General features: G+C 40.1%; 1 protein-coding gene across 5 annotated transcripts in view; it reads right to left on the minus strand.

Annotated features, from left to right (window-relative positions):
* TMEM263 (transmembrane protein 263) overlaps positions 1-19,393 on the minus strand; it is a 32,293-nt gene that overhangs the window by 12,135 nt on the left and 765 nt on the right. Inside the window, exons 2-4 of one of the 5 annotated variants that reach the window (XM_032772116.2) lie at positions 13,375-13,424; positions 5,097-5,221; positions 3,933-4,002 (exon numbers count right to left, since the gene is read on the minus strand). In XM_032772116.2, the coding sequence (XP_032628007.1) occupies positions 3,933-3,996 (64 nt within the window). In that variant the 5' untranslated portion in view covers positions 3,997-4,002; positions 5,097-5,221; positions 13,375-13,424. Of the gene's footprint in view, positions 1-3,932; positions 4,003-5,096; positions 5,222-10,290; positions 10,325-13,374; positions 13,425-19,393 lie in introns of those variants that run through there. The other 4 variants (XM_075068705.1, XM_032772118.2, XM_032772117.2 and 1 more) reach the window with 4 other exon arrangements.

Genomic DNA, 19,393 nt, shown 5'->3' on the forward strand with positions numbered 1-19,393 from the left:
GAGAAGCCTGCTAAGAAATTCTTGGAGAACTGATCTTCATGCCAAGACTGAAATTGGCACGCATCCATGTTTGGCCATCTCTTTAAAGTGATTAATTTTTAGAATTGCATCAGATATGAAGGACCCATATGACATGTAAGGCCGGAAAAGTTCTTCAAGACAACAAACATTTAATTACAGAAGTTGTATAACTAAGCACAAAATATGAAGTCTGCAGTGGAAACTGAAACGTCACCCTCAGAACTTTTGCCCTCCTTAGGAGTTCTATTCCATTTCCGCTCCCACTCCAATTAACGTCTGCCATGTGAAGACTAGTTTAGGGCCCAATTCTAACACCCATGCATAGGTTAAGAAATTCCTTTCCTCACAGACAGTCCTACTGAAGTCAATGGTAACACTCGCAGAACAACAGAACGTAGACCACTGAGATTTAAGATACAAATGAGAATTTGACATCGTAAAACAAAAGTCCACTGAATCCAATGGATTTCAATTTCATAATAATAGAGGAGAGAGTAAGTAATATCATGCTTTCATGATTAAGACTGAATTGATTTGATTGGGAAACAATATGTAATAAATATTTTACTCAACTAATTGGAGTGTTTATAGCTAGTTGAAATTAACATTTTTTCAAGTCAGACATGTAAAAAAAATTAATTCCCTAAAATACCTGAAATATTTTTATTTACTATTTCATACATTTTCTCCCCTCTGACCAGTTCTTTAACCCAAATACAAGGTTAAACAGGAAAAAACCACCACACCCTTCAAGTGTTTATTCTCTTACTTACATTCAGTCTGAACATCTTTCCCCTTCGTAGTCTATTTTTTGGGGGGGGGGGGAAGGGGGGGAAGGAGGAAGAGAGAGTGCATGCCCCTCCGCAATCCTCCTCCTCAGACATCTTTTTGTTAACAAACGAGCAGTAGCTCCTCCATAGTGTTTTTATCCCCTTCTCTCTCTCTCTCTCTCTCTCTGTTCTGTCAGTTCATCTTCTACTCTTTCCCCTTCACTCTTATCCAGGTTTGGCAGTGCCTTAATTTCCTCCTCTCTCTCTCTTCCCTTCCCCTCCCCTCCTCCACTTCCATCTCTCTACTCAGATGATGTCCTCTAACCGAGTGTTGCCAGATTAAGAGACATCAGTTTATGACATAAGGTAAACTTATCTCTTCATCCCTTTAAGTAATTCAAGAATTTTTGGAGAAAGATCAAAATACCACTGCTAAATTGGGAATCAGTATGACTTGCTCAAGATAATGAATGTAGGAAGCTGAGAAAAACAGTTGTCTTATTTGTCTTCCACAAAGACTGAAAGTTAACTTGAGCTATGCCATGTACACAGTTTGAGCAAGACATTTAAATACAACCCATTCTCTATGGACTTAAAAATAACAGTACAGTAGAACAGAGTTACAAACTGACCGTCTATCACACAACTCATTTGGAACCGGAAGTACGCAATCAGGCAGAAATTGGGGGCGGGGAATGGGATGTGTGTGTGTGAATGACATCAAAAAATTCAAATACAGTATAATACTGTATTAAAAGTAAACTACTAAAAAAATACAGGGTAAGTTAAAATATAGATTGGACAAGGTAAGGAAACTGTTTCTGTGCTTGTTTCATTTAAATTAAAGATAGCTAAAAGCAGCATTTTTCATTTGCACAGTAAAGTTTCAAAGCTGTACTAAGTTAATGTTCAGTTGTAAACTTTTGAAAGACCCACCATAATGTTTTTCCCCGAGGTGTTCATAACTGAGGTTGTATTTTACTGCTTTAAAAAACTAAAACTTGGGTACAAGATGCTAGAGCATAGGCTTGACAGCCTGGGGACTGTGAACAGGTCTCAGAGCATCCTGGCCACCTTCCTTTTCCTTATAGCTAGGAACAAAGTCTGAAGACTTTGCTGCTGTAACATGGGTTTGCAGAATGGAAGAGGTTGAGAACCACTGTGCTAGGGAATCAATTCACTTTACTTCCCCCGCCAACCTTGCATTTTGTACTGATTATCCCTCATTACTGTTACCAACAGGACAATATTAACCCATTGGACCCCCTTCCTCTACAATTAGGAGGCACTACTAAGTAGTAAACAACTTATTACATTTTAAATCTGTAACTAACGCTGTAAGAAAACTGACTTTTTTGGTCCAGAAGTTGTGGCCAGTTTGTTAAAGTTGCAGTTTGAGATGCATGCAGGACTTGAACTATTATTCTGTAACTGCCTAGGTGTTGGTTGGCAGCAGGGTCCTTTACCCCCTAAAAGGGGCTAGATATCCTGCCCTCCATTCCTCCAATCCCCAGGCTGGGTGGGTGGGGGACAAGCCCCTGTACCCCAGAGCCAGCCCCACCTCAGGGAGCCTTGGAGGTCCTGTGGGGGTGGAGACTGGCATCACTGGAGCTCCCCTATCCCAGCCCTGTGCAAGCACAAGCTCCAGCTCCTACCTGGCCTTACTTACTGGGGCCTCCCCAATCTCATCCCCTGGGGAGACTGGGCAGCCACAAAAGGCAAAGTCCTGAAGATCTCAGAAGAACCACTGCTGCTTGGTGGGCCCCGCTTGCACCATCTAGCAGAGGCACAACTGCACCTAGGCAAAATGTGAGGCTAATGCCAGCAGTGGCATTTGGCACAAAACCAAGCCAGCAAGCAGGGCCAGCCCCATCCTCCTCGTCTCCCTCTGCCACTGACTTATGATAGAGGGGTGGGTGAGCCAAATGTAAGTGGCACTGAGACCTCCTGCACCAGGCTGCAAGGCCACTCCATTTTCTTACAGCCTTAGGACCAACCTACAAAAAGACTGCACACAAATATAGCTTTCCAGTACTATTATATTCGGAAGTGTGACTAAAGAACATGGGATCCTGGGTTCGGTGTTTGTCACTCAGTGATCTCCATAGCAAGTATACTCAGTTTGTGAGAGAGGGGGAAAAAGAAACCACATCCCTCCAGCACAACAGTGACAACATGGCTGCTGAAAGAGAGTGTTTGTTTTAGGAGATTACATGCTAGATAGGATTCTGCAAACAGAACTTGGTTAATAACTCTGCTGATGCACAATCTAGATAAAAAAAATCAGCTCATTCGCCCATAGCCATATTTCTTCTCTGCAGCACTAATAGAAGAAAAAGCTCATCAGAAAAATTTAACAGATTTGATTTTGGTTAAATTCAATTTCTGATGACTAAGATGCTTTTATATAATCCAGCAACTTTAAGTAAGCGTGGTTCTATTCTGAAGACACATTCCAAAACTGGTCATCAGGTTCAATGTTTGTCTCAAGGATTCCTGAATCAGATGCATTTTAACTACACCTCTATCCTGATATAACGCAACCTGATATAACACAAATTTGGATATAACGCGGTAAAGCGGTGCTCTGGGGGGCCGGGCTGCACACTCCAGCAGATCAAAGCAAGTTCAATATAATGCAGTTTCACCTATAATGCGGTAAGATTTTTGGCTCCCAAGGACAGCATTACATCGGGGTAGAGGTGTAGATCTTTTTGTTTAAACTGCCAGCCCGGGATCTGAAAGTCAAACCGAGCTCTTTCCATCTGACATATTAACACTAGTAATAAAGGTTCAACTGGCAAATTGTGCTTACAGTTACAATAATGCAAACTCAGTCTAAAACTACGCCTTTCAATACTTGTGTAACCTCACTGCCTTCAATGGGTTTGCACTGGGCAATAAATTGTTACTTAGTAAACAATTCTGTTGTTGTGCAGATTGAGTGAGCTGGATTCTATTCTACCTTAGATGTGTTAGCTCTTCGGGGCTAGCAGCAGTAAAAGAATGTCATTAAATAAAAATTAGCTTGATCCTTGTGTGCAAGAATAAATTATTCTCAGTCATTCTTTTCAGGAACGAACTGCACTTCAGCTCATTTTCTTATTATCAAATAAAAGATTACAGAAACTTAGTATCTACCTTCTGGTGGTTCGTCATTAAGATATGAAGGAACTTCCTGTTGATTTTTGTCCGTTTGATTCATTATTGCCTAAAAAAGAAATTCACATTTACTTTATATCATTTCTGGCAAAATCCGAAACAATTTTAAAATTTAAACACATGCACATGAAAGTTCCCTCAAAAGGACCTTCTTTTCTGTATGAGATAAGCAGACAGCATATTAGTTACTATTTTTATCACTGGCTGTTTGCAGGTTCAGATTCATCTCCCCAATTTCAACACTGGTAAAGAGTCCTAGAAAATTAAGTATTTAAGCATAGGACAGGGTCAGCAGGTACAGTGTAAGCTTCCTCGCTTCACTAGCATGTCTCAACCCTGCCTTGGAGGGATTGCCTTAGAGTTGTTGGAGAAAAGTGGACGGTGAAGCAGCCAATAGGATACTGCAATATCTGGCTATAAATTATAGAAGAACAGACTAAATGGTAGAGGTGCGGGAGAGCATACTATACCCAAGAGATTCTTTAGAACCAAGAGAGACAATTTAAGTGATAGGGAACATACAGCAAAATTTGAATGGGTAAAAATTCCAAATCATAAAAATACACCAGTAGGGTTCTATTACTGGTTTCCTGATTAGGGAGAGGCAGCAACAGTAATAATGGGCTATTTTAAGCATCTGCACAGAGACCCATCAAGTTGCTTCTCTATGCCTTAAACAACTGCTTCTTGGACCAGCTAGTGCACACAAGAGGAGACACCTCTCATCTCGGTCTTAAGTAAGGATTTCGTTCAAGTCGCAACCACAGTTGAGCCTCCTAATAGCAATCACAACATCGAGTTAGATATTCTCAAACATCATACACCGCTACCTCGATATAATGCTACCTGATACAACACAAATTTGGATATAATGCAGTAGAACAGTGCTCCGGGGCGACGGGGCTGTGCACTCCAATAGATCAAAGCAAGTTTGATATAACACAGTTTCACCTATAACGCAGTAAGATTTTTTTGGCTTCCAAGGACAGCGTTATATCGAGGTAGAGGTGTACCACTAATGAGTACTGAATTTCGGAAGTGCAATATGTAGTCAAGAAAGACCCTAAACTGGAAAGTAAAATTAGAGTCCTTAGACTTATGGAGGCTACTAAAGCAGAAGTCTCAGAATACATACATACATACCTTTAAAGAGAAAAGGAATTAGGAAGGCAAGAAAAAATAAGCCGCCAGTATGGTTGGCTAAACAGCAAGGATCAAGAGATTATCTGAGCCAAAACAGGTATCCTTCAGGAAGTGGAAATCCAAACCTGGAAGACAATAGAAATGAGCATAAGCCATGGCAGATAAAATGTAAAACTGCAATTAGGGCTAAAAGGGATTTGTAGCGCAATAGTTGAAGTATATAGATCAGAGAAATGCAGTTTGTGAGATGCTATGCCAGTAGGAAGCAACTGAAGCTCACAAGGACGCTGCAGAAAAATGAAGTTATTTCTTTGCATGAATCTTCACTACAGACTATGTTGACGGGATAAGTACCTCAGACCTACTCTTGTCAGGTAATAAAGATGAGGTAATATAAGAGGCTCAAACATTCACAGAGAAGGTGTTGCAACCCACAGAAACTAAGAGAGAAGTTAATAGGCCCAGATGTTCAGGACTCTTGGATGTATAACAAACGTAAGAGCAAGGTGACTGAATTGCTAATGAAAAAGTTTTGTAACAAATTGCAATCTTTAGGAGCAGTTACCCTGAGAGAACTGAAAAATAGTTAAAAAAAAAAAAAAAAAAAAAAAAGATGCTTAGGCAGATATTGAGAACTACTGACTAGCAGACCTTTCAGTACCTGGCAAACTGACTGAAGTGCAATTAAAATCAGAATTAGAGACCAACTAGATGAACGTACGATAGACTAATCAGCTTACCTTCTATAAAAATTATGCCTTTCTAAGCTATCAGAATCCTTTGAATGTGTCAACTAAATAGTGTCTAAAAGGAGAACCAGTTGAAACAGTTTGGCCTTTCAAGAACTTCTGTAAAAAAATCCTCACAAGAGGCTGGTAAAGAAATTACAGAGTCACGCAGGATAAAAAGCAACATACTGCCAGGTATTAGAAACTGGCTAGGGACACAAAATGGAGAATAGGAATAAATGGACAGTTCTGAACATGGCAAAAAGATTAGTAGCAAAGGCCACAAGGTTTAATGTCAGGACCACCTGCTTAAATATACATACTAATGAACAGAAAAAAAAAAGAGGTGACCAGTGAGGCAATAAGTTTCACAAATAATCTGTTGTATTATGGTAGCACCTATCAGCCCCCCAAAAGGATCAGAGTCCCGTTATACCAGGCATGGGTACAAACTTGAAATAAAAACAATCATGTCTGCCCCAGAGTGCTCAAACTATACATGACAGACAGGAAACAACAGGTGGACAAAACAGACAGCTAGGAGGGGGAGAGGGGAGTAGGACAAAGAGGTAACTAAGTGAACAGCTATACAAAATTTAGGTTAGTCAGCACAAGAAGATAACTGTAAGAACTTCAAATGGATGCGACAATGGTAGGTGAACAGATAGCAAGTTGGGAGATGAATTTCAGACTAGAAATTCCTAAAGATGAAGCATAAAAGAAAGGACAGCACTGTATCAAACAAGAGGTATAAGAAAGGTAAAAAGAGATGCTTTTATTATCCTTCATATAATAAAAAACAAAAATATGTTCAATGAAACTGAACGGCCGCAAATAAAACTGACAAGGAAAAAGCTTTTTTGGGGGAAAATCATAGTTAACTTAGGGAACACCCCACCACCAGAAATCTTTGAACCAAAGAGCCAAATAGGAATTTTTTTTTAAAGTCAGATATTTCTATGGATAATGAGTATCTAGTGCTACATTAGAGAGGGGTAAAACAATATTATTTTAGTGGTATATATACACCATAAAGTATGAGAGTTTAAGACTATCCCTGCCCATTAGTGGATTGGAAGAAGCTTCCGCTGTGAACAGATTATTCCATAAATTGTCCACTTCAAGATTTGTTGTCAATTCCCCTGAAGCTTCTGATACTGACAAACAGGATACTGGATTAGATGAACGAATGGTCTGATTTGATATGGCAATTCTTATTGACTGGTCTACATCTCCCTTTAGATTACTGGGGTACTTGATCTGAGCCCATTGTAACGCAAGTACTTTTTAGAAAGCTATTTTATACATTAATAAATGACACTCACCATGAGGTGAAGGTGACAAAAAAAAAAAACCAACAGAAGCTTTCATATTCCTGAAGAAAGTGTACTAGAAAGCAAGATTTGCATTTTAAAATAAATACAATAAAGGTTTAAAACTACCACCCCGAAGCTTTTGTGTTTTATTTTGTTGTGATACCTTAAATAATATTGCTATGTTCTATAAAACAGCAGCTGTGTTCTACTTCATAAGTGACTATCTGAGCTAGGTAAATGGATGGTTCTATGCACATACGCAGCAGGATGGAATGATTATTTTAAGTCATTAAATCACTTGATTTTTAAGAACTGATTTAAATCAGACTGAGACTTTGTAACACTAATTTGAAGATCTGTGCCATTTCAGTTTGAGATTAAAATTCAGGATGAATTACAATATAAAATGCTGGCAAGCTTTTGTTTTTGTAAATGCCACTATTAGTAGGATAGCTTGTTTGAAAGTTAAGAAACAATTACAGACAAAAAGCCAAAAGGAAAATTAAAGCACTGATCCTGAAAATACTTAAGTAGGTACATAATTTTATTCATAGGAATAATCCTACTGACTTCAATGGTATTACTCATATACTTAATTTTAAACGTATGCATGAGTGCCTGCAGCCTCGTGCTAAACATTCTTTAAGAACCTATTGGCATAAAATGTTTATTGCTTCAAAACAAAATTGACTAGGTGGTTCTAACAATGAAAAGTTGTTTAATCTTTCAGTATATTATTAACATAATTAAGTGTTATTGGTTGTTTTCTTCAATCACAGGCCAAAATCCTCAAAAATAGGACCTTAAAATTACACACTTGAGAGGGATTTTTCAAGAGCTCCTAAATGACTTCGAAACCAAAGTCCCATTGATTTCAAACTGCAAACCCTGATGGAGTATAGCCTGGTCAAGGTGTTTCAACTTTCTTGATTTGAGGAACTTCAGTGTATCAGAAGATGATGTTGGTCGTTAACTAAAGAACAGGCTATGTGCTCCACAATTGTGTGTCGCTCTCATAACAAGAATGTGAATGAGACCCTGGACTTTATATACAATATTACTGGTCTGGACTTTAGTCTGTTTGCACATTATAAATGTGATCAAGTCACGATCACTGGTACCTAAGCTATTATTTATTTTCATAATATAGAATTGCCCCATAGTGGATACACTTTTTGAGTTAGGAAATTGTCATCTGTATTTTTAAATGTGGAGGATGTTTTAATGCTGGCTGAATGAGGCCTCCAGCATGTGTCATTCAAATTAAAGTCCCCCATGATCATGCACCGTTTCTTCCTAAGCATTATAGATAGGCACAGAAGGATGTTTTACACTTAGTTCTTTTGTTCCCTAATTGTTGGTAGGATTTCGGATATTACATAGATTTTTTTCTCCATCTACTAAGAAGTTCCACACTTAAAAGCTTAACTCAGACTCACAGACTTAAAGACCAGAAGGTACCGTCACGATCATCTAGTCTGACCTCCTGCACATCACAGGCCACAGAACCTCCCCACCCACTCCTGTAATAGACCCATAACCTCTGGCTGAGTTACTGAAGTCCTCAAATCATGATTTCAAGACTTCAACTCTACTGTGAGAAACAAGTCCAAGATCTCGTTCACATCCTTATTGTTAGAATAATGCACACCCACCATGCCTTTAAAAGGGCCAATTTCACAAAACTGAAAACAATTATGTTCCTATATCAGCTGGAAGGAAGAAATTAATCAGAAAAATGTAAATGCTACTTATGAATTATTTAAGACCACTTTACTAGATGCCCCAAAACAAAACAAAACAAAAAACAACAAAAATCAAGGAAGGCTGTACTGGTTAAAAAACCAACATGGTTTAGGCGGCAATTAAAAAAAGAAAGGGGAAGTTGACAGTAATGAATACAAATCTGAAGCTAGGAATTTCAGAAAATCGATTCAGGAACCAAAGGGACACAAGAGGAAAATCTATGGCCAAAGTTAAGGAGGAGTTTAAGTATATTAAGAACAAAAAGAATGGTATTGGTCCATTACTAGAGGGAAATAGTAGAGTTATCAATAATAATGCAGCAAAGGCACATGTGTTCAATAAATCATCTCTGTTCTGTATTTTGGGAAAAAACAAGGATGTAGTTATATCATGATAACACTTTCTATTCCAGTAGTATCTCAGATGCATGTTAAACAGCTGCTACTAAAGCTAGACATTTATGTCAGCAGGTCCAGCTAATCTGCATTCAAGTTTTAAAAGGCCTGGCAAAGAAGCTTGCTGGACCATTAACGCTGATTTTCAATAAATCTGAGAACACTGGGGAAGTTCCAAAAGACTGGAAGAAAGATAATGTTGTGCCAGTACTCAAAAAGGTTAAACTGTATGACCCAAGTAAAAAAAGGATGATCCAAGTAATTATAGGCTTGTCGGTCTGACATCAATCCTGTGCATGATAATGGAGTAGTTGATGCAGGACTTTAATTAAAGGAGCGTAACATAATTAACACCAATCGACATGGGTTTATGGAAAGCAGATCCTGTCTAACTTGGCATCTTTTTTTGATGAGACTACAAGTTTGGTTGATAAATGTAATAGTGTTGAGATAATACACCTAGCCTTCTGTAAGGGATTTGACTTGGTACCACATGACATTTGATTAAAAACCTAAAAAGATTAATTAACATGGATTAAGTGGATTAAAAGCTGCTATAGATCTCAAAATGCAACTGTAAAGAGAAACTCATCATTGAGTGGGTGGGTTGCTAGTGGGGTCCCTCTGGGATCAATTATTGGCCCTATGCTATAACATTTTTATCAATGACTTGGAAGAAAACACAATCACTGATACAAATTTGCAGATGATTCACAAAATGGGGGAAATGAAAGGACAGGTCACTGATACAGAGTGATCTGGATTGCTTGGTAAGCTGGGCTCAAGCAAGCAATATGTGTTTTGATACATGTAAATGTATACCTCTAGGAATAAAGAATGTAGGCCATGTTTACAGGATGGGGAACGCTATCCTGGGAAGATTTGGGGGTCATGGTGGATAATCTGCTGAATGCGAGTTCCCAGTGCAACACACTGGTCAAAAGGGCTAACGTGATCTTTGAGTACATACAAAGAGGAATACTGAGAGGGAACAGAGAGTTTATTTTACCTCTGTATTTACCACTGGTCCAACTGTTGCTGAAATATTGTGTCCAGAGTTCAAGAAGGATGTTGATAAATTGGAGAGGGTTCAAAGAAGAGCCACAAGAATAATTAAAAGGATTAGAAAACATGCCTTGTGGTAATAGACTGAGCTTCTTAAATCTGTTTAGTTTAACAAAGAGAAGGTGAAGGGGTGAGTTGATTACAGTCTACAAGTATCGACATGGGGAACAACTACTTGATAAATGGAATCTTCACTGTAGCAGAGAAAGGTCTAACACAATCCAATGGCTAAACAAATTCAGATTGGAAACAAGGTATACATTTTAATAGTGAGGGTAATTAACCACTGGAAGGGCTGTGGTGGACTCTCCATCACTGACAATTTATAAATTAAGACTTTAGGAATTATTTTGGACAAATTCTATGGCCTGTGTAATACTGGAGGTCAGAGTAGATCACGGTGGACCCTTCTGGCTTTGGAATCTACAAATCCAATTTAACAATTAAGACTAAAATTGGAAGTAAAGCATTAGTAACATGTAAATAAAAATCTGGTTTAAAAAAGAAAAATCAATTTTATCAATCAATTTTATCCATCCTGATATATGACTTAACATTCATAATTAAAGTAGCAAATTACATATTGAAAGCCTCCATTTTCCTATCAATTTTTCCAAAAAGTTGTCTTTGGTGGGCTGAAATTTTGCTAAACATATTATTAGACTGAAATTTTCTTAACAGACTTATTTTCTGGCAAATGTGTAGAAAATCCATTCAGTTATTTTTTAGTTGTTGGGTCAGGAAATTTCTTTCAGAAAAAAACACAAATATTTATACATGGCTACTTTAAAAGATGGGTAGATCTCAATAAGAAATACTGTAGGACAGGGATCGGCAACCTTTGTTCCATCAGAGAAAGCAACTGGCGGGCCGGGCCAGTTTACCTGCAGCGTCTGCAGGTTCGGCCGATCACAGCTGCCACTGGCCATGGTTCACCGTCCCAAGCCAATGGGGGCCGTGGAAAATGGAAACCAGCACATCCCTCGGCCCATACCGCTTCCCGCAGCCCCCATTGGCCTGGGACAGTGAACTGCAGCCAGTGGGAACTGCGATTGACCGAAACTGCAGACGCTGCAGGTAAAGAAACCCACCCAGCCCGCCAGCAGCTTTCCCTGATGGGCCGTGTGCCAAAGGTTGCCAATCCCCTGCTGTAGGATGAAAACAATAAATTATGTAGTTAAGAATCAAAAAGTGGGGTTTTGCTTAAATACAAAATAAACTGCTGTTTTAAGTTGCAGAGCTATGAAGTTATGCAAAAAAGCCATGCAACTATATTATTATGTAGGTATTTTCAGAGCAGATAACTACACAGCTTTAAGATGTCACAGCTAGAGGTTGTTGATACTCTTTTTATGTCTTCACAGAAAAAAAAGTACAGAAATGTACAATATGGAAACAGAGTTGCATATTTCAGGAAAGACAGGAACTATGTAAATTAGAATTCCTGTATCAATGTTAACTCATCTACATTGCAGATATTCAGCACTTTTGATTAACCAAGAGTAGGGAATCCATATGGGCTATTCTCCAGGGGGGGCGGGGGGAGAGTTACTTACCACAGTAAACAGTGGTTCTTGGAGAGGATGGCCCATATGGAACCCCATGTCTCAAATTAAGGATTCCTATGTTAGTGAAAGAAACTGGAGGGTGGTTGGAGGGACAAGGTGGGCCCATCTGGTTTTTAAAGGACACTGCTTGCTAGAAGTTGTTGATTTTGTATAGGACTCTTGCATCAGACTGTGCAGGTTGGACAAAATACAGTGAGTGAGACAGCTATTGAATATTTATTTTTGTCCTCACTGTTCAATGAGTGAATCTGTCTCATTCACTGTATGCTAACCAACACAGGCATTTAAAGAGCTCTGAAACCTGGCCTCATTCATTACATAGAGTAACATGTCCATAGAAAAATGTTAAAAATGTATTCTCATCTACAATATAAATCCAGCTTTATGTGGATAATTGCAGAGAGGATGCAGCCAAAAATAAAGAGTTTTGTGAATTTTTGCCTCATTCCCCCTGCACCATCCAACCTGTATACTAAGCGAGACAGAAACATAAGACAGTATGAGTTAATGTAACTAAGAGGCACATCATAAAGCGTATACACAAGCAGCAAAGTTAAAGTTGTATGAGGAACCTGAATTTTGGCACTACTTGATTTTTCAGTGTAACTCTGCAGCCTTACCATACTTGAAATTCACATGATTGAATGTAGTTTTTGGATGGAAAACAAGTTGAGAATGCACAAGATACACTCTCAATAAGGCAAGAGCCCTTGAAGGCCCTACCTCATTTAATTCACATTACTAGATCATTCAGAATGAGACAAAGTTTCTGTGAAGCACTGCCCCGTTGCATATGTTCTGTGAGTGTGCACATACACTTGCACATGCAATGTGGTATTTTTCTATTTTCTCTCACAAGCGCACAATGCTAATAAAACATAGGGAGATCATTAGTTAAAAGCTTCCTGTATGTTAAAACCCAGTGCACATGTCAAGTCTAGTTTTCAAACCCTCAACTTAGTGAAAATCCATTTTGGTTTGACCAAGAGGCACATCTCCAACATAGGGTCTGTTTCTGTCTAAACTGTTGAGGTACTAGAGCCATTCAAAACATGAATTGTAGTTTTTCTTCTTTAACATACAGGCAGAAGTATTTATCACTTTCCATATTCAAAAAAAATGGCTGAAAAGGTTTTGACTAATCTTTCAAAAACCCTCATTCTCGCAGACAATAGATATGGAAAGCTTCAGGCAAAAGATGTAAGTTTGACAGAACTACTGAAAAAAATAAAAAGTTCTTTAGAACAGAAAATGAATATGGGTAGGCAACTTATGCACAGGAGTTACTACAGGTGCCAAATACAAGAGTCTACTCAGGATGTACAAAATGATAAAATTTAACACTTCTGTAGGTACCTGAACAAAATCAGAAAGTGTTAGAAAATCCTAAGATTAGTTGATTAACCTTCATGTGCATTAATACAGTTATTGCACTGAATAAAACAAAGGTTATCACTTACCAAATATATTACTTCATTCGGCAGTTTCCACAGTAATATTCTATACAAACCTAAGAGAAAGTAACATTTTTCCATTACATCTTACAGAGCAGTGTTTCCAAAGTGATTTGCTTACTTGTGTCATTCTGCCATGCATTTGTGGGCCTCTCACTATACACCCTCTTCCCCACAACAATATCATAAGTACTAAAGCAAGGAGCCAACATTTCACAAGTTTTATTTCACCTCTAACGTCTGTGGTCTTGGGCAATGGGAATAATGTCCACCTTCTCCATGCGTCATGTGCAAAACTTGGGAACTAGGTGTCAAGATGGAAACTTTCCTTAACAACCTGGGGAGGGGGTCTTAAATGAGCAATTTGTGCAGAATTTTAGCTTTCATTTAAAAGAGTTTGGTTTCTAGTTGTTACGGTTTAGATTACCTTCCAAACATGAACTAATGCACCACTATCCTTCTGAGTTTGCAGGCAAAAAAATCCCAGTGTTTCCACAGCTAGATGTCCCAAGCAGCAGCGTAAAATCTACCTAACTGGTGTTTCAATGATACTATTCAAAACCCTGTGGGAAGGAGTGAAACTGACAAGAAGCAGGTCAATTTTACTTTGGTACTGCTGCTTGGAAAGATTATGAGATGGGGCTGCAGCAAGCACTAGAACTATTTACCTAGGAAAAGTGCTCCAAACCAACCAATTACCATGTCAGGCTTAAGAAGGGGTGGAGAACTACCATCACTCTATATGTTCCCAAACAGTAAGGAGCAATAGTGGGCAAGCTGCTGGGGAGTCCACCAGACCATTTGTTTACATTTGCATGGCTGCCTGCAGCTCCCAGTGGCTGCAGTTTGCCATTCCTGGCCAATTGGATCTGCAGGAAGTGGTGCAGGCCAGACCACCACTTCCCGCAGCTCCTATTGGCCGGGAACAGTGAACCAGGGCCACTGGGAGCTGCAGGCAGCCATGCAAATATAAACAAACGGTCTGGCGGCCCACCAACGGCTTACCCTGATGGGCTGTGTGTGGCCCACAGGCTGCAGGTTGCCCACCACTGGTCAGAAGGCTTGGAGACTGAGGTCATGAGGAAAGAGTTCTTCCTCCTTTCCAGCAAACATAGGAGACTTCAAAATGTATCAGACACTTGTTAGCCATAGGCTAATACAAAAGATGAAGCCCTGAAACAAGATGCAGGGAACCTTAGAAAGAATCTTAGCACTTTCTACTACAGCATAAAAGTGTGGGGTAAGAAGGGAGACTGGAAAAAAAGCTATGTTGATTACCCTGATACTAATTCCCTAATTTAAACCTTAGTGCTAAGTGTTATGATTAGAAATGCTCAATCTTCCTCGGCACGCTCATGGGTTTCCATGTCTAGCAGACAACTGAGGATACCATTGTGGAAATCTTATGAGATGCGGTCAGGATCGACACCTCCCTACCGGTACCATGGCAGAAGATCAATGCCTCGAACACCTTCCTGATCCCCTGTATTTCATTCATCCTGAGGGGATCTGCTGTGGCAAAGGTACCTCTTAACAAAGCAAACACCACCACCAGATAGCTGGTGAAGAAATGGATGTTTCTTCCCCAGAGGGCAAGCAATGAACTGGTGTACATCTCACACAGGCACGGCGTTGCCAAAGTCCCACGAATGGGTCATCCGTGTGATGTTGCGGTGATCACTCACACCTTCTGCCTTGCCCAGACGCCATGACGAGGAAAATCACAGGAAGTGCTATGTAGGATGGCGTCAAGAAATGAATCACAAGGACCTCCTTCAACCAAGATGTCGCCACGTACCTGAATGGCTCCCTGGAAGAAGAATTTGGAAGAGAGGGAGGAGACTCTGCTTCGCTCTGGGCTCAGGCCCGCAACACTACACGACGACTGAGGTATCGGCTGCCACTGGACGTGGTGCGAGGAACGCCAGGAGCCCTGGTGCCACAGGTGAAGAATACAGATCACACCATTATTACTCCGAGAGCTAGAACCATGCTGGATAAGACCCTGAAGGATGCCATCTGCTGCCAATATGTGGAAAACTGGAAACAGAAGCTGGAGCAGGGCAAGGCATTCGAGGTGAAGTGCAAGTGGGACATCAGCAACCACTTTCTCCCAGGGGGCAGCTTCACCTGATTTGCCGACTGGAGGTCCATCGACAGGGTCTGGTGCAACTGCATCCCGCTGAACGGAGCCGTCCGCCACGGGAATTGGGACAAGAGATGCAGTAAATGTGGCTACGCTAACGAGACGCTACCCCACGTCCTGTGCAGCTGCAAGCCCCATTCCAGAGCCTGGCAGCTGCAACACAATGCCATCCAAGATCGCCTGGCCAGAGCTATCCAGCCGCTGTAAACTCCGCCATCCCCAGAAATGACAACAAACTGCAACCAGACATCATCACCACCAACAAGGACCGGAAGAAGATCATCATGGTGGATGCCACAGTGTCCTTTGAGAACAGGACCACAGCCTTCCACGATGCCCAAGCTCAAAAGGTAGAGAAATACGCCCCTCTGATCGAAACCTTGAGAGCTAAGGGTTACCAGGTTCAGACACACACACACTGATCGTCGGAGCTTTGGGCGCATGAGACCCCGGTAACGAGGGAATAATAAGAGAATGCAGAATCGGTCAATGCTACACTTGGCTGATGCAGCAACTCACGATGTCGGACGCCATCAGATGGTCAAGGGACATCTACATAGAACACATCACCCGACATCAGCAATACCAGAAGAGATGAGCTGGAGTTCCGATGAGAAGGGCAGTCAGGAAAGTAACCGAAATACTTTCCTCATGGATTGTATTTTCTAAAGGAACAACCTATCTAATTCTCAATTACTGAGGGACAATCTCTACTCATTGATATATTTTGCTTTCCACAACCAAATCTCTGTACAACTTTCTGTAAGTGATGTACCTGAGTATTTGGATTCTAATACCTAAACTGTACTGTTAAATCGATTCACCTAAATTTGGGTTATTGCTGATTATGTAGTATGTATCATATGAGTTTTAAAAACAAACTTTGTATTTGTGGATAATCTAAGCACTATACCCAGATGCACAGACACTTTTTTCAACCTATCATATAATTTTTTAACATCAGCTTTAATAAAAAAAATTAAATCTGTTCTTATCAGTTCAGCATCCACCCAGACATACTGTGGGTCATGCTACTTTCCAGGAAAGGGGCATGTCTTGTTTTTGCTGCCCCTTTCAAGAAATCTATTTCAGTTAACTTAAGTGACTGGTCTGAAGTTTGTTGGATTTCTGAAACAAGAGACAATGCATCAACAGCATCATACACTTAGCCAGAAATGCATTAAGGACACAACAGTGTGCCCCGTGTTAGTATTATTATGGGAAACAGGACTTCTATTTAAAACCCAGTTTTCAAGCTTCTCTAAAATCTACACACAGAGCAAGATCAGCTTGAGAACTGACATACCATTTCTGGGGCCAGGACCAGGGTGTAGTTTGCAGGGCAAATTTGAGGTCAGTTGATCAAAGTGTACCTGAGATATTGACCCTCCTCCATATGAGCAGCTTTAAATTGTAAATCTTTTTGTAAACTTTTTTTTGGTGCAGAAAGAGAGAGAAGAAAGGAAGGAGTAATCAAACAAAAAATATCTATCCCTGAACTGTGATCTAGTATCCAGCAACAGGCTCAAGCTCTAGAAGTATAGCAAGAAAAATACTGGATATTCTTTGGTTCTGGAGATGAGCCATTCCTGGACCAATGCTGAAGTGGGGAGGTGCCAGTTGCGAACAAGACCACCACCAAAGAAAGAACAGTACCAACTAAAAGCAGGCTCATTGAGGAAGTTTGCAGGAGCCAGCACAGTTAGCGAGCAATCTATCACATTAAAAAAAAACAAAACATGTCAGAAGTCTGAAAGTGCAGAGTCAAGGTAACATTTCTCTCACACAGTACCAACCTTAACCCTGTCCCCTGTAGCAATGCCAAGAAGAACTGGGAACACTGCAATACCTAACCCTAACAGAACTTGAAATTTTCTCTACACCCATAACAATCTGAAATCAGAACTACTTACTTATGTACTCCAATTGACCCTCAATATGCTACAGACAGCATCACTGCTCTGGAGAGTATTTGCTGCTGGTAGACAGAGATCACACTGCAGGAAAAGGTTTAGATAGGTGCAAAGTACTGAATTAAATGGGGCAGAGCTAAGGTTATACAAGGGGACCTTCACTCTACATTTGCTTGTTTTCCCACATATTTTGGAAATTAAACTCATAGCAAGGAAAGTGGCCTGTCCTCCACTATCTAACATCTCCCATCTCCACTTTGCCAGTGAAGTCAGCCTTCGTTGCCTACTAAGTTTTCCAAATGAGCACCTTTGTGCTGCCTCTTATGCCTGGGATGAGTTCCTTGTCCTCTTGCAAATTCCTCATTACATTTTCTTTGCTAGGATACCTAAAAAATTAAAACTTGACTATTCTTGTCTTATACTTAGATTGTAGGCTCTTTGGGGCAGGGACCTTCTTTTTGTTAAGAATTTGTACAGCATCTAGTACAATGGAGTCTAGGCTGATGACACAAGTTCCTAGGCTCTACCGCTATATCAATATGAACTCTGAGTGCCTGCAACCTTGACTTAATGGCAACAAAGGGTTTTGGCTTTTTAAATATGAACTCGTTCTTGTGACAGACAAGTAAACAAGTGTTTACTGGGTAGCCTTAGAAGTTGGTGTTTATATAAGCTAATGTTAATTTGTGCATTTAAATTACCTTCCCACCTACAAAATTCTATACACATTCTGCAATTGTTTTCTATATGAAATCTACCATATCTTCATTCATAGGGCTGCAAGTGAGAGCATCAACAAACAAGTGCAGGAACCTGCCCAACAATATTTGCACAGAGATTGTCTATTAGCTTAGTGCAACCATCACAGCTAGTGGTGTGGTTATAAAATAATGAGTTTATTTTCAGGCTACACCACACAGGGAGCTGCATTAAGTCAATAATGACCAACTTTAAGTAAAGAATTATTTGCATACAATTTGTAGAAACTTATTCACATATATTTTGCCATAACAGCCTGTTTAGGAGACAATGCAACTTACTATGGGGAACACTGGTAAAAACTCATTTTCTCTCTCTCTTTAAGTGGTCTCGGTGCCACAAGATGGGACAGACCACCACACCCAGATGGTGTGTTGGTTACATACTTCCCCTAGCATAGGAAGCACATCCCAAACTTCAGCATTTCCACTTCAGACACTTCCCAGCTGGTAAAAACCATGACAAGTGCTTAATATTTTACATTACTACTGTACCCCAAAACAATTCTGAATTGATAAAGGATAGCGCAAACAAAGAATGAAAGAAACAAAGAGAAATGATCAAGAAAAGATTTTCAGATGAAATTGTGAGAGAATAGCTGAAGCAGACAGCTAAAGGAATAGAGTAATAGCTGCAGAGAACGCTTTCACACCAACTGTTGCAATAAATAAGATTCTATGAAAGAGTGAAGCAAGGGTCAGCACCAGCCAGATCCTTGAGCTAGCCTGAAGTCCATCAAGAAATTAAGAACCCAGGCACTTTTGAGCTGGATCCTGAAGTTAACTGAGACGTAGAGGAATCCAAGGCTGTAATGCAGTCCAATTTCTTTCAACTTGCAAACACGGGTAACATCACTGTGACATTCATTCATACATTAAAATGTAACAGACTCTCCAATGAACCAAGGAGTACTGCTTTGAAGCAAAATTCTGCTCCATCCCCTGGTGTTTTTCCTCCTCCATTTTATATTTGGAAATCTCCTAAATCAGATTTTAGGACAAAGAACATACAAGCAAATTTCCACATAAGTTGTGAGGAGACAGTTTATCATTTCCTCTCTATTTTGAGTAAGCTCTGGGCACTTCTGGCCCAATGTAGCCAGCTGTCAGGTGCGCCCTGGAAACACACTTGAGTGACATGATAACCCCTGGCTGCAGTTCCTTTCAATGGGGACCCTGAAGCCAGAGCCAGAACTTTTTTTGGACAG

The sequence above is a fragment of the Chelonoidis abingdonii genome, chromosome 1, assembly GCF_003597395.2.
Source record: "Chelonoidis abingdonii isolate Lonesome George chromosome 1, CheloAbing_2.0, whole genome shotgun sequence".
Lineage (NCBI taxonomy): Eukaryota > Metazoa > Chordata > Testudines > Testudinidae > Chelonoidis > Chelonoidis abingdonii.